We start from the raw sequence: 16,494 nt of genomic DNA on the forward strand, positions 1-16,494 counted from the left end.
CGCCCACACTGTGTTTTCATCTAATCTTTCTGTGACGTTTCTCGTTTGGCCTCATTCGCTGCTCGATGTAACGTTACCACATTGCTACTTGTAGCAGGATATAGTATCTGCGATTGGTCGAAGGGCATGTCACTCAGGAAGGACTACCCCCTGCTTCTCGTTCAAGTTCGTGGAAATAGAGGGAGGACAAAATGGCAAACTGCCCACAGGCATTCGTTCGAACCCAGCATTAGCTAGATGGGCATTAACTTACCGAGACACTAATGGGCAAAGTTACATGCTGGAGAAGGGGCATGGTGTTTATCAAATGTTTTTGTGATTATGTGAAACTATACAAGATTTGTAAAGCTATGCAAATGGTTCTGTTTTAATTCTCAAATGATCGCAGGTGAACATTAATGTTTGAAGATACATTTGTCATAATTTACAAAAGCGTAATAATTAAATGTAATATATAGTTATGAGAATAATATCGGACACCTTTGTATATGAATATCACTATTACAACTAATATGCTGCCGCACTGCAAGATGTCGATCTATTTGTGTAGAACGGAGTTGCTGAACTGTACTCGTCCTCTCTCTATGTCTACATCGCGGGCTCTGCTCCGATTGTTGTCGGTTGGGGGTGTGCTCGAGCACTGGGCCCGGCCTGTGGCGGTTGTGAGCTGGGGTAGCGTCTGGACTGGCTGAAGAGGGCAAGAGTGGGCTGTCAAAGAGGCGAGCCCTGGAGGACAATCCTGCGGAGTGTGTCGCGGTTTCAGGACTCCTTCAAGCGTGTGCCCCGAGCCATTGGGCTCCAGGGCGGACATGATCGGAGCCCGCGGCATGTGTGGGACAAGGAGCGGCCGAGAATTCGGGGTAGGCAGTAACCTCTGAGCGCAGCCTTCTCCCGGTCACCGGGCCTTCCGCACCGGCGCACAATGTCGGCCATCTCGGCGGCTGAGAAGGTGGATGGATTCACGCGCAAGTCTGTGCGCAAAGCTCAGCGCCAGAAGCGCTCGCAAGGCTCATCGCAATTCCGCAGCCAGGGTAGCCTGGTGGAGCTCTCCCCGCTGCCGCAGCTCCGAGGTGAGAGAGGAGACTGGTACAGCTCAAATGAGTCTTGAATGTCTGTGTCATACCATGTGAGCTGACAACCCGTGTGAAACTGCGCATACCCTTAAGCAGCAAACTTCTCACCTGATGCAGATTGATCGTTATTTCCTGATTTGACAGATTGTTTATTTTTCAGTTGTATATTTCGTAGTGTAAACCTATAACTGCAATCATCAACACGTAAAGTAAGCAAATAATTGACATTTGGGGGGGGGTCGAGGGAGGTTAAATGGTACATAATATATCGCACCTTTTTAGGTTCGTGTACAACTCGAGAGCCTTATGTTTCAAACAGACTCCCATGTCCCCTTCTCAAAACGTTGTTGGTTTCCAATGATCTATACCAACACCCTTTTCGACAGCTTTGACAACTCACTGGCCAAAAAGGTATAGACGCATAATACACACAATAACAAGTTGAGGAGGCAGAAGTGTAAGTGCCCACCTTTAACCACATTATACTAGCAGCTAAAAAAGCCTACATGTTTCTGGATCCGTGCAGGCCCAGTGTGCGTTGGCCGTCGCTTTGACACCTGTGTTGTGAGATGATCTGGAACATGCTGACAATGGGCGCTTATGTTAGAAAGCCCTTTATGCTTAGCGTGCTCCTCCTGGTTACTACAGCCGATGGGGTCTCATATTTCACACCTTTCTCCAGACACTTAGAATGGACATGCTCTGTGCACAGACCTACAGGCTGGATGAGCGATTTCTCACCTGCTGGGCGGGTTTGGTGACATTTCTTGAGGGAGCCTGCACTGTTGTTTACTGGGCCTGGGCCCTACACGTGCGGTTCCTAAAAGCGACGATGTTCCTAACGCTCACGGTACACGGAGATCCCGCCCACCTTAAGTGCGCAGATACCCTACTTCCTGTGTTTCCACGGCCCTTTAACGTCTGTAAATAATGTGTGTAGCCTCCGCCCACTTTGACTTCGATTCCGTATTTTGGGTGCGAGAGGGGGATGCAAACGCCTCCTATCTGCATGGCTAGCTTACTTTACGGGCTCTGTCATTTGCCCCGTCGAGATATGCGCAGATCCTTGACAGACTGGTGGTGTCTGGTCCGCCCCATAGTGTGTGCGCAGAAGTGGAACCCCGCGAGAAAGTTCCTATCGGAGTGATTCTAGATGATTGACTGAGACAGCATGGCAATCTCACAACTCGCATACCCAGGCTGCAGTTAGATGCTATTCTTGTGCTTCCAAGCGAGGCACTGCTTTCTACAAGGACCGTTCAAAACGTATATACACATTAGTGTGTCACAGTTTCTTCCCCCGTTGATCTTTTAAAATAATTTTCTTATATTTTGAACGTGCATTGAGTACCTTTTTTCTGTTCTCATGGCTGCAGTGGATCTCATTTCTTCTGCTCTTCAAGAAACAGTATATCAGTAAGTGTGTTCAGAAATCTTCATATCCCATCCACTAGCAACTGGTGTACCCTCTCCGCTAAAGTTATAAACAAAGAAGTCAAGAAGATAGCTTTTACTCTTCCTATGTTGTGTGTATGAGACAGATATACGCCCAAGAATCTTTTTTCCCCTTATTGTACATTCAAAGTATAATGATTAGTATGTATGCTGTACACTGTTCCAATGGAGAATCTGTGCCACCCAAAGCTTGTGTTTTGTAAATCCAAAGGGCAAAAACTGTTGATCAATGTTAGGCGTGAAAGTAAACGGGCATCAGACAATCTTCTTAACGAAAGGTAAGCTTGGCTAATTGGAGGCAGGAAAAATCCCTTTTGTTCTGTAACATTTTGAGACACGTTGAATTGATTAAGAAACCTCAATATTTTCTTTTTTTAAATTTTGTTTATGGTTCATAAAAACCTTTACACAAACTAAAATAAGACAATCTAACATAAGTATTTACAATACAAATCGAAAATAAAAACAATTACATATGGTATATTAAAACCTAAAAGAATACATATTCCATTATGTTTAAATACAATCCTGCATCGTACAGTGAAATGTTATCCATGATGCAATTCCTACCCTTACAATAAGCTATAAGGTCTGAAATAAACATATCCTTAACAATTCATCTTTACACTGTATACTTTTCCAATTCTCTTTCAATATATTTTAACAGCCAGACGAGGGCAAATATCAGTTCTATGGTTGTCATTCATCATCCTGGCCCATAGTGCTTCCAAACAATCCTCAAAATCAATATTCGCAAATTTCATTAACAGGTTTGTTCTTTCTTTTTTAAAATGGGTGCATGTCAACACAAGGTGTTTCAGAGTTTCATTTGTTTCCTCACATGGTAGAAAACGGTATTTCAATATAACTCTTCCTTATTAGAATTATTCCAATATCCTGTCCTTTCCCGTGTGTGATACTGATTGAATTGAAAACGCATGTAGTAACTTCGAATACAATTGCATGGAAAAATCTCGAGGAAACTGCAGCAAGGCACTCTTTCTTGTGAACTTTCCATACTCCGAGTAAGAATTATAGTTTTTTATTTCATCAATAGTGCTAGCCCAATCCTGCTCAAATCGTTTCTTTTTTACATGGCCTGGTCGTAAACACAAGTCATTAACTGTTAAATTTAAATCGCCTAGGATACCTCACATTTCCTGGTGATATGATTTAACAGAGCCAATGTTACTCGTCAATAGCATCAGTTGGAAATCTTGAGTTGTTAGGGGGATAAATCATTTTGGCATAGTTGGATAACTGTCGCCATTTTCTTAGACAAGAAATTAAGTCCAGCTCATGCCTTATTTTGCTGTTGGGTACTGCTAAAGATGGATGAAGGGCGGTTTTCAGAAGCGGCCCTTGTAGAGTGTTCAAATATTTGTTCATGTCCAATAGACATATGTCTAGGGTGTACAGTATAACACTTTCAACCTTTAGATGGAAGAAGTCGATTAACGGTACTAAGGAGTATTTGCAGTATTTCACTGATATAACTTTTAGCTGTGATAGTAATGGACTACCTTTTAAATTGAACTGCACTGTCCATAGTTTTATCAAATTCTTATTTGAGATGTAGTACCCAAGGTAAGTAGTTTCGGCAAGATGTGGTATCATTGTAGTAACAATCTCCCATCGATATTGCTTACCCTTTTTCTTTGTGTCAAATGTCATGATAGCAGTTTTGGTAGGATTAGGACTAAGATTGTGAACTCTTGCGAATTCCTCAAAGAGATGTCATTTTCTTTTGAAGGCCTGCTGGAGTGGGATCAAATATAATGTCCTCAGCAAAAGCTAACCACTGCAGGCGTAATGCGCCAAGTTTTTCTGAAAACAGATTTTCTGCTTTCCATAGGTGGTCCAAGTCAGCCATATAGAGGTTGAAAAGAGTGGCAGCTAGGTTGCACTCTTGTTTCAGGCCAATGTATGTTTTTATTGGGTCAGTTGTCTCTCCTTCGGATGTGATCCTAATCCTATAGGAAGTATCTGAGTGCAGTCGGACTATCCAATACATTATTGCAGGCGGAATACCCATATTCTCCAACTTTCTCCATAGGATGTTTCTAACGACAGTATCAAAAGCCGCCAACATGTCTATCAATGCCATAAATACAGGATAGGCACCCTTATTTTTTGCTCCAACCAAAATGTGAGACATGACAGTGGCATTTAGGGTAGTGCTCATTCCTTTTCTGAAGCCAGTTTGAAATTTCGAGTAGAGCTCATACTGGGCAATGTGTTTATCAAGTTCATATAAAAGCAGTATAGCAAACATTTTTGCTTCAGTGTTAATTAAGGAAATCGGACGGTAGTTCTCTGGTCTGGAAGTATCCCCTTTTTTAAATATTGGAATTATAATAGATGTTGCCCAGGATTGAGGAATATTACCAGTGCAGATAATTGAGTCAAACTTCGTTTTAAGTATACTCGCCCATAGTACTGGTTCAGTCTTGTATACACATGTGGTATCCCATCCGGGCCAGCAGCTTTAGAAAACGTTAGTTTGCCCATTTTATGTCCTGCAGCAACCATTTTAGTTGTACCAAGTCGCAATAGGGCATTGTCTGGAATCCACTTGTTTTAAATCTATCAGGGAATCCGAACTTGGCAGTAATATATTTGGACCAAGTCCCAGCTGAGATGATATTCTGGGGCAAAGCATTGTCATATTTTGATTGTTTAATCGTTTGCCAAATAACCCTTGCATCATGTCTACATATCGATTTAATAAGTGCACAATTGACTTTATTGTAGTTTGATATATGGGCACCTCTGACTTTGATTTTATGTGTGCAGTATCTGATTTCGAACATAGTGATAATTGGGGGTAACCTCTTGAACGCGTTTTAACATTCTTAGGTCTCTGTTCTTTTCCCTTTTCAGAGTTTTGCACATTGGATCATAATAGTAGGGATGGGGTTTGTCAATTTGTAAACGTTTAGCTCTAAAGTATTTCAGTGCATTGTCAATTATATTGGCAACAATGGATTCTCTTTGAATGTACGTACTAGAACCATCCATAAGCACATTTCGGTTCTTATCGATATCAGTAGACACATATTGGGCAAATTGTTTGCACAACCGAGGGTTCCAACGGAGCGAGATAGTTTTACGATGTATCTCTGGGAATGCCAGTGCCTGGGAGACATCCAAGCATGAGTGGATCATATAGACACACAAAGATAATGGAGCATGATCCCCATGCTTGATGGGGTAAATAATCACAGGGCCTGCTAGATAGATTACTTTTGCATATCTCATAATACCATCTATCATAGAATGTTTTGAGCCCCGACTCCAGGTATACTGCTGCCCTTCATCCTCACAGTCAACAAAATCCAACGCTCAATCGTTAAAATATGCGATCCACATGCTGCCTCTCAGACAGGCTATCCTCTCAGTACTACTTGTCTGGGAATCCAAAGAGCTCCTTTTTTTGATTTGCATAAAAAATTAATTGTCACCACCAATTATAATATCAAAATCCCCTTCTTTCATGGATATACATTCCAAGCATTTATCAATTTCATCAAACATAAGGTCAATTGAAATGTCTGCTGGATTCCAATAGAAGCTTACTAAAAGAATAGATTTGGATTTGTTTTTATGTAAATTCAACACTACAGCCAGGATATTGCTGGATTCCCACACAAGTTGCGTGTAACATGCAATGTTATTGTTGATGGCGATTGCCTGTCCTCCAGAGGGACAGCCATAATTTTCCCTAGTCGCTTGTGAGCAAAAGGTTCTGAACCCTGGTAATATTAGTGCCTCCCATTTTCATGGTTTCCTGAAACATCGCACTAGGGATTAGACACAGTGTTAATGTAGCAAACCACTTCTGTAGGTTATGAAACCCACAGGAGTTCCAAGAGATTATGGTAAACTTATTTTATTTTTTATTTAATTTTACAGGTGACTAGGCCGCTGGTTTTGCCATTTTAGTATTTTATATCATTCTTAGAAGGGGTTCAACCCATATCAGTTTCTTGTTTTCCCTACTAATGCCAACAAATGGGCTATACATTGGTTCTCATCATTACTGTTAGGTTCCCCCCCAGAGATTCACCTACATTGATCTCTTGTCCAGGTAAAGGTTGATACAAAAATTCCTGTGCATTAATTTCGTTACTAAATGTGAATAGTGAGAACCCCAGTTCTTTGAATTCGGATCTAAATCGCCAAAAATTTCAAGATAGATGAAGACGGAAGATAACCGAGCATTAGAGATCATTGTAAGATCTGTGTTGGTTAAGCTTCTTAACTGTGGAATACGAGTTATTAACTCAAGGAAGTAAGGGCGATTGATGCAGGTCTTGGCAAGCAATTCAGCATTGCCTTCTAAGCCCATGGTGTACTCTACTTTCAAGGTATTTTGGGTGTTTATTAAAGTGGTTTAACTTGGGCCTGCAGACGGAATTGGGTCATTAGGCGACTTGGACCAGGTCCCAGTAGGTGGAAGAGGGATTGGATTCGCGATATAGCGAAGGGTCAGAGGGGCTTGTTCGTGTGGATCTGGGGTAATTTCTTTGATTACAGCTTCTGAAGTGATCAGCCCCTCCTCGAAGTCTTTTCGCTTAGGACCTGTGAACGTATTTCAATCCCACTGTCATTAGGGAATGTCAAACGACATTCCCTAAAAATTCCCTCCCCCTGCAGATGAATGTTATGGTTACTCTGAGTCAACGGGATAGGATTCGTAGTGGTCCCTAATGTGGCTGTTGCAGAGAATGGCAGCGAATAGTCGCATTAGGTCATTATTTACCAAGTTGGCCATGTGTGCTGCACCAGTGGACCACGACAAATGCCTTGCTTTGCTAGCGCCATTAATTATAATGTATTCTTTTGATCAGGCAAGGGATTAGGATCTCTATCACTTTGCTTGGTACTACATGCCTCGAGATATGATCTCCGATTGGCTGGCATATCATGAGCTTTAGAGGACGCTTGAGATGTTTTACCGTTCGCCGAGAGCGGTATCTTGATAGGGGATGTCAAAGCAATAGACTTGCATTTCCTTACTTCGACTGGAAAGTAGGCATTTAGGTTTTTTTGTTTCTTGACATTCAAAGAATACGACATAGGACCACCATTTGCGCACTCTATGGGGCTCATGATTGTTTTTAATCCTAGGGTAGGTAATAGCAGATTTTGGGAGCGCTTCAGGGCAGGAAGTACCAGTTTTACCACACCCACATTTGCTGCAGCTAGCTCGGTCTGTTTCATTGGAATATCCGGTAAGAACACAGCTTGGCTTTCAGCAGAAAGCTGATCAACATCGATGGGCACTTCATCGGTTGTGCCAATCGAGCCCTGTACATGTAATATTTAGTCATACGTTTTTCATGGGTAGAATTTCTAACTATTTTCTTAGTTTCAATTGGTTTTTGTTAGAAGCACTGCTTTTAGTCTTTTTTCAGCCCTTTAATAGCATGCAAATGCAAGTTTTTTTTTTTTTTTTTTTTGTTTTTGTTTACCAGTGCTGTCCTGTGTCATTGCTATCTCCATTTTCCATTTGCTCCATTAGTTTAAGTAGGGCTGATGGACTATCGGGTTGTTCTATGTCCGGGAGCGAGGATGAAGTATTTACCTTCTTTTCAGAAGGTATGAGCGTATTCTTTAATTCATCAATAACATTGCCAGGGCCCCCTGCTCCGACCCTACGTGGGGCCATCTAACGCACGCAAGTGGATTGCAGCTTGGGGCTTCATTCAATCAGGCAACAGCCATACTACTTGGGGAGCTCCCCCCCCCCACCCCCCGGGGCTACCTCGGGCTGCGGGTGCGCATTAACTGTCAATCGTCTCTATCACTGCTGCCTTGGTGGGGACTCTGCCCCGGGCCTCGCGCCCCGGCCACAGCTAATTATCATACGTGTTCTGCATGATTGACTGAGTGGACCTCCAGTGCCTTTCCATGTGTGCTGCTGCCTGATCGAACCTGGTACCTGGGGCCGCTCAGCCCTCCTATGTTCATCCTGCTCCTGTGCCCTCCTGCCGCTTCACTGGGAGTCGGAGGGCTCCCACAGTCTCCTGCTGTTCTGGGGTGCCTGGCTGAGGGGCCTGCCCCTGATCTTGCGGCTTCCTGCCCGGAACCCCTGTCGTGCCGCTCTAAGTGAAGTTCTGCCAACGGAGGGGCAGCGCTCTCATCTGCCTGGGCTGGGACCGCTTCTCACGCCATCTCACGTCGCTGCCTCAGGGTCCCACCAGCCCTGCTCTTTGGCCTGCACAAATTGCACCTGCCTACATCAGCACGCACCGTCATCCACCCCCGGGATGCCCAACAAGCCCCGGGGTGCCGCTGGGGCTATAGACAAGTTCACCAAACTGACGCCCAGTGCGGAGCAGGGCTCCACCTCCACGACCAACGCCGACATGGAAACGCCATCGGAACCCCCCCCAGCCCGACCTCATGGTAATAATGGAGTCTATGGCCAAAAACTTCGCCTCCTTCCACAAGAAGCTTGATGATATTAATGCGAACGTGGCCTCACTCAGGTCGAAGCTAGACCAACATGGTGCCAGGTTCACTGAGGCTGAAACCAGAATCGGGGCAAACGAGGATAGCGTACTCGCCCTCCAAAATACTGTGACAGAGCTGGTGCGCGACATGAAGAGTGTCAAGGCCAAGTGTGATGACCTGGAATTGAGATCGCGAAGAAATGACATCCGCATTGTGGGGGTTCCTGAGTCCGCACTTAAGGTTTGCATGGAGCTGGCGGTGGAGACCCTCCTCAAAGATCTCCTCGGTGACCCTCCACTTTCACCATTCTTCCCAATTGAGCGAGCACATCGCTCGTTAGATCCTTGCCCCAGGCCGGGTGACTTCCCCAGGCCAATAATAGCAAAAGTCCTCAGCTATAGAGACAGAGACCATATATTGCGCTTAGCACGTGAGAAGGGCGAATTGAGGATGGACTCGCAAACTATTACAATTTTCCCAGACTTCTCTGTGGGGGTCCAGGCGGGGCACAGGCAGTTCAACAAGGTGAAGAAAATGCTTCGGGAAAGGAAAATTGGATACGCAATGTTATTCCCAGCGCGCCTGAAATTCACCTACAACAATAAGCTCTACTTCTTCACAGTTCCGGATGAAGCAGTGAAATTTATTGAATCACAGATCCTGATGAGAGTACCCGCAGACGACCTGCTGGGCAATGACTGAGGTGTCCTACACTTCCGATATACTAACAGCAATCATATCTCTCCTCGTCTGCTACTATCCGTCATTTTGCCCTCATGGGGAAATAGTGTGTTGAAATGCTAACGCTGCCCTAGAGGCGCTTGTCGCGCCGCACTACTTGCTAAATTGGGTTCACGGCAGTGGCGACCCCCGCTGCAATTGCAATGTCTGTTGTGGTTTGTTCTCAGTTTCGCCCCCTGTTGGGCAATGGGGCTGGAGCTGCCAGGTTTGACATGGCATTATCGCACCTCTGTTCTGGGTGGGGAATACTACACTGCTGTTAGAGGGTGGGCAGTGAGGGAGGGGGGTGGTAAAGTTGTGGGTTGTTTAATTGAAAATGGCATGAGTGGGGGTAATGGTTGTGAGATGGTCCGATTTTACTGAAGCCTTACACAGGGTACTGAATAGCAATGGATATGGTAGAAGGGCCGTTCCTTCATCTGGCAGTATGTCCCTTAGTCTGATGACATGGAACGTCCGTGGGCTGAGCAATTTCACTAAAACCCGAAGGATAACTGCTTTTGCCCAGCGGCATGGAATCAAAATGGTCCTCCTTCAAGAAACGCACGATATGGGACTCATAGCAACATGCTTAGCTCCGACTTGGGGCTCAAATAGGTTCTACACAAAAATATTCAACTCAGGCTAGGGGGGTGCTCACCTTGGTCCATAAATCAGTTCAGTTCTCTTTGCGCACTAGTCTTTTGGACCCAGAGGGTAGATATGTGATCCTTCATTGCTTTCTTGAAAATATGGAATGCCTTCTCGTGAACACATATGCTCCAAACTTTGACTCCCCAGAATTCTTTGATGAAATCATTACTATACTCCTGAGATACATTGGAGTCCCAATCCTATGGGAGGGGGGACATGAACCTAATTCTGAACGGACTAGACAGATCTGGCATCTCCCGCAGAGCCACTTCACGTGCGGCCAACACTCTCGATACACATGCTGCCTCACTGGGCCTCATCGATGTGTGGAGGGTCCTTCACCCAGTCCTCAGAGTATTCCTTCTACTCGTCAGCGAACGATAGCCTATCAAGAATCGACCAATTTCTCATATCAAGTTAGATGGTGAGTAGGACAACGGACACACAGCTATTACCGCGCACACTTTCAGATCATTCCCCAGTAACGCTGCGGATCGCGCTGGGACAGGGCCGGCCTTCCTGATCCGCCTGGCGCTTCAAGTCTGAGGCTCTGAGGGATATTGTTTTCAAAGCTGATATTCTGGCCGACATCAACACCTTTTTCGAATGCAACATAAGACATGATACATCTGATGGGGTTTGGTGGGAGGCGTTCAAGGTTTTCATCAGAGGGATGTGTATCTCTAGGGAGGCCGGGGTCCTCAAAAACATTAAAAATAGCCTGCAGCGCTCTGAGGCAAAGCTCGAGGATCTCGAGAGGGATTACATCATTGCCCCCTTCCCGTCCAAACTGGCACAGATAAGGTTGGACTGGAGTCCTTCGAGGCCCACGCCCACAGGGAGATTCAATACTACGCCCGTCCCTTGGCTGCGCAGAAATACGGTGAGGGTGAGAGGCCGGGGAGAACCCTGTCCAGATTGGTCCGCATGGACGGGGGGGAGAAGCCGCATAGACTGTAACAGGGATACTGAGGGCACTCGGCACTGGTCCGAACAACGCATCCTCGAGGTATTCACTGAATTTTACACAACTTTGTATGCCCCCTAGCAGGAGCACAGCACTCCGGAAACTGACCTCCTTCTGGATCAATTTCCCATGACCCTCCTCTCCCGGGCCACCAGTGATCAGCTTGATGCCCTGATCACCCTGGATGAAATCACAGCTGCCAGTTCGGGTCTCCCGAAGGGTAAAGCCCCCAGTCCAGATGGGCTCACCTCGGAGTTCTATCTGGAACACGCTGCTGTCCTGGCACCCAGGCTCCTCGAGGTTTGGAATGAGTCGCTCAGGCCGGCCACCTTGCCCCAGTCCATGCGTGAAGCCCTCATAACCGTCCTCCCCAAGCCGGGTAAACCACTTGACGAATGCGGGTCCTATAGACCCCTATCTTTAACACGGACACAAAAATCTTCGCCAAGATTATTGCAAACAGATTCCTTCCCAAAATGACTCACCTGGTCCACCCTGACCAGTGGCTTTGTCCCTGGCCGGTCGACAGCCCTCAACATTTGCCGGCTGTTCAATGTCATGTCCAGAATAGATCTGGATGCCAGGGCAGTAGGGGGTCACCATCGATGCCCAGAAGGCATTTGATATGGTGTCTTGGCAATATACGTGGGCTGTGCTGCATAAAATGGGTATTGGCCCCCGCATGTTTTCATACATCAAACTACTGTACACGAACCCGTTGGCTAGGGTTCTGGTCAATTCCCAAGCCTCGCCTCCTTTCACACTCCACAGGTGCACGTGCCAGGGCTGCCCCTTCTCCCCAATACTGTTCGCGCTCGCCATCGAGCCCATGTCCGATAGCGTTTGAAACAAGCACGCCCGGAAGGGCATATGTCTGTGTGACACTCCGGAGATAATCTCGTTGTACGCTGACAACGTACTCCTCTACCTTAGGGACCAGGCCTCCAGATAAGGTGTGTATTAGGCCCTTTTACGCATGTAAATCTTGTAAATACGACAGCTTTATTATTTTCCTGTGTACATTTAGACACAGGTTTAGAGCAGAGGGCAGTGCAAAGGTCAGGTTACTTGACAGAAGCCAGAAGGCTTCTTTTGATTTTTATCTACATGGATGTAATTGTAAGCCACCTCTGAAACAGAATATATTTCTCTGAAGCCTTTCAAAAAAAGAAACTGCACACTGTGATAAAAGGAATGGTTTCTTTCCATTCAGCTTCAGACGCACTGTGCATGTTTTCCAAGAATTTTAGGATTGTATAATTATTAAGATGGAAAACTAAGTTGCAATAGAGAATTCATTTTAAATATTATGCTTTTTTTTTTCTCCAGTGAAGGCAAACCAGTATTTTATTATATTTTTCAGAGTTCCGGTGCTGTGTGCATAATCATGCTGAGGCGATCATTTTTGCACTTATAATTTAATTTAAACTCTAATTGTAAAAACAGTGTTTAAAATGACGACTATGTACAGTCTAGTTTACAGCTATTCAACCTTGCAGTCAATGGGGTGCATTACTATAAATGGTCAGTGGCAGCAGCGTCTTTGTTCAAGGGTGAGTGATTGTCATTACACTGATCACAGGTGTTCTAGCCTCTCAAATCTTCAGGACTACAATTAAAACATCCAAAACCTGACCCTCCAGGAAGTGCAGCGCTGTTCAAAAACAAATGAGTTACATTAGCAATTGAAATAGAAACTCAGCAAAACCTGTCCGTGTGATAATACAGATAGATATTTAACTTTATGTAGCGCTTCATGAATTGTTCGTCATACATCTAGGTACTGTGATATATTATGTCTCGGGAGGATAGCTCAGTGGCAATGTGCTCGCCTTGGAAGCAAGACGACACAAAGAAACACAGGTTCGATCCCCGGGTCTGCGCTTAGAAACCAATGGGTATTATGTGCGTTATAAATAACCTATCATATGATATACCTCAGTCGATATTCAGTTAACCAACCTCTGAAGGATGTTGGCCAATACGATAGCTCAGCGGGTTGAGCACTCTTTGCTGCAATCTGTGTGTGATCTGTAGGTTGCTGGTTCAAATCCCAGCAAGTCCAACTCAGCCTTTCATCCTTTCGATAAAGGAGTACTGACTTTGGTTTGTGATAATTGTGAGAAATATGTTCAATGTACAGCGCTTTGCCAAAAGAGCTATATAAATAACCCTTTGACCATTAGATCAGATATAGAATTTAGCATGGAGTCCTTGCCTCTCTGCACTGTTGTATCATAACACTGGCATACCATTAGGTAGTAATAGCTCCAGGAAATTAGGACTAGCTCCAGGAAATTAGGACTTTCATTAAACATCAAAAGACAATTCTGCTATCGAATCTCAAAACACACAATACAATTCATGTTTGCTTTACTATATAATTGGCTAGGTTTTTGTGATTTCAACTTTAAAATATATACAGGAGAGATCAAATAGCCAAACCTTAGAGAAATAATGAAAGGTGTATTCTGTCACAATGCAGAAAGCTGCCACATAGTAATGATTTCCATACAGTTTTTGCACATGTCGGCTGGATGTCACATACATTTTACTCTTTTGCAAAGGGGAAAAGTCATTTTTGCTCTCTTAAAATCACATTTACTCTCAAAGTTTAAAAATGGAGAGTAAAATACTCCCACCTCAAAATCTTATCTGGAGCACTGTTAGGGACCCATCAACCCGTCTTGACCTGATCATCCGTGACATTACTAGAATAGGCACATTCTTGGGCTTTGCTATAAACTACACTAAGTCTGAAATATTCCCGCTCACTGCGGTAACCCCCCAGCCAACATGCAAATTCCCCGTTCGCTGGTCACCAGGTGGAATCAGATATCTCGGGGTCCACATATCCCTCGCCAGACCTTCGCTACTAGCCGACAACTACACAGCCGTGGTGTGGCAAGCGGAAGACAGGATGCTCAGATGGCGCAATCTCCCCTTTCCCTATCGGGCAGACTATCCCTAATCAAAATGATTATTGTCCCTAAGCTTCTAAACACCTTCGCAAATGTCCCGATCTGGCCGGGGAAGCAATATTTTAAGAATCTACATGCCACATGCGCCCAATTTTTGTGGTATTCCGGTGCAGTTCGTAAAAAGTGGCAACACATGGCTCTCCCATATGAGAAAGGGGGCTTCACGGCCCCTGACCTTGCTCGATAAAGGATAGCTTCACAAGCATAACACGCTACACACTGGTACGCACTCTCAGACCCCCCTCCACATGTGAAACTTAAGAAATTAGCAAGCGAAGAGGTCAACACTCTGTCCCTTAACCTTCACCATGCATACCGTGCCGGCGGACCCTGTGGCTGCCACAACCATGGCGTGGAGACGGTTACTGCAAGCCCAGTCTGACTCCCGCCCGTACCACAAGTGGCTCCCTATATGGCAGTTCCCGGGTCTCAGCCCCACTTACGACAAAATCCTTATGCGACACTGGCATGGCCTTGGCTATCGTGTGCTGTCCGACCTATATCCCATCGGAAAATTCATCACCCCGCAGCCATGGCGCCCTGGTCACTCTGGCTCGGCGCTGGAACTACTACACTATTTCAGATTGGGGCGGCGTTCCGCACCAAGTGGTCCTCCTTCTCCCAATGAACCCATAGACTCTCCTGAAATTCACTTTATAACTATCTCAGCTGGGGTTAAGGGCATAAGTTCCTCCCTATACAAAATGCTACTTGAAAAGGTGGGTGGCACTCCTCCGTCAATGCGTGAGGCATGGAATAATGAACTGAGTCTGGCTATCACTGAAGACATGTGGGGGAGGATATGCATGCACACACGCAAGTTCTCACTAAACGAAAGGTATCGGTGCATTCAGTACAAGCTCCTGAACCGCCTATACTACACTCCGCATAAGGTGGAGAAATTTGCACATAGCCAGGCCCATACTTGCCCGAGATGTAACTCCATGGAAGCAGATCACATGCACATGTTCTGGTCTTGTGATGCGCTGGGCCCCTATTGGGAAGCCGTCATGGAGGCCCTCGCTGAAATAACTGGGATCCACATTGCACCTGACCCACTGGCTGTTCTGTTCGGACTATGGGATGGGCCTGCGCTGAGGAAGGCGTCCAAGTTCTTGAATATTGGGACTATGGTAGCTAAAAAATGCATACTACAGCGTTCGAAGTGTCACACTCCCCCACCCCCGGTCGAAATGTGGCTGAAGGCCCTCACCTGGACCCAAATGTGTGAAGAGGACTATATCATCACTCTCCCCATGACCTCCCGTCCTAAAAATATTTGAACAGTAAAGATGATATTGAGCTACTCTCCTCTCCCCCATCGGACTCATAACTTCTGCTACTCCCTGAAGTGTTTCTGAAATGTGCAAAATTCTGCTAGTCTTCTTGTGTTGCCGTCTGGATGTAGTGCCTCTCAGTTATTTACAATACTATTTGTTATGTGTACTGTTTTTCTTTTGCATACCTAACCTTGCCTCATGCCAATAAAGTAAGGTTTAAAAAAAAAATAGTTCTCAAAAGAAATATACGTTTTGGACCAATAGTCGAAACGTCCTTGTGTCACAAGATACTTCTCAAATCAACAGTAATATTGAACCCAGCATAATTTTGCAATTAGTAAGGATAACTGCGTTTTATTTAGTAATTAAATTGACTCCAGCATGGCAGCGTACTTGGAGTGCGCAGATTAATTACTTGCATTAAGGAACTGGTGGTTTGGTGTGTCGCTCTATCAAGCACTGCAACATGACATTCGCGTAAACTGTATATGTTCCTGTGTTGTTGTGGATTCTCTGGCAAGGCACAAATGTTGACTTTGTGTCTCAACAATGCTGCTCTACTTGACGTGGACCCCTTGCTCACTGTACTTGGAGAGGCACCGCTCCACTTCACTGATGAAGCAGAAACACATGTCTAGGGTTGTAGTTGGTACTCTTGTTCAAAGGAGGTTTGCCTCGCATTTCGGTGCTGGACTGCTCTTGTGGACGGGACAAAGACTGATATATATGCAAATGGATATTCGTCCTTTGTGAAAAGTACAGTGAGCAAAAAGTGATGGCTGCCGACTCCCTAAGTGGGAAAACAACCACTGAACAGGTTATCATGCCATGTTCTCTCTAGAGAGGGGCACCTGCTACCTTTTTTGTATCTGGTTATGAACCCAGCAGCAAACACACAACAC

General features: G+C 45.2%; 1 protein-coding gene across 1 annotated transcript in view; it reads left to right on the forward strand.

The window, feature by feature from the left end:
• Window positions 1-599: 599 nt before the first annotated feature.
• Window positions 600-16,494, forward strand: part of PPP2R5A (protein phosphatase 2 regulatory subunit B'alpha) — a 1,092,153-nt gene continuing 1,076,258 nt past the window's right edge. Inside the window, exon 1 of the mRNA XM_069608529.1 lies at window positions 600-1,070. Coding sequence (XP_069464630.1) covers window positions 923-1,070 — 148 coding nt within the window. The 5' untranslated portion in view covers window positions 600-922. The remainder of the gene's footprint in view (window positions 1,071-16,494) is intronic.

Source organism: Ambystoma mexicanum, chromosome 4q (assembly GCF_040938575.1).
Source record: "Ambystoma mexicanum isolate Mex_15411 chromosome 4q, UKY_AmexF1_1, whole genome shotgun sequence".
NCBI classification, from domain to species: domain Eukaryota; kingdom Metazoa; phylum Chordata; class Amphibia; order Caudata; family Ambystomatidae; genus Ambystoma; species Ambystoma mexicanum.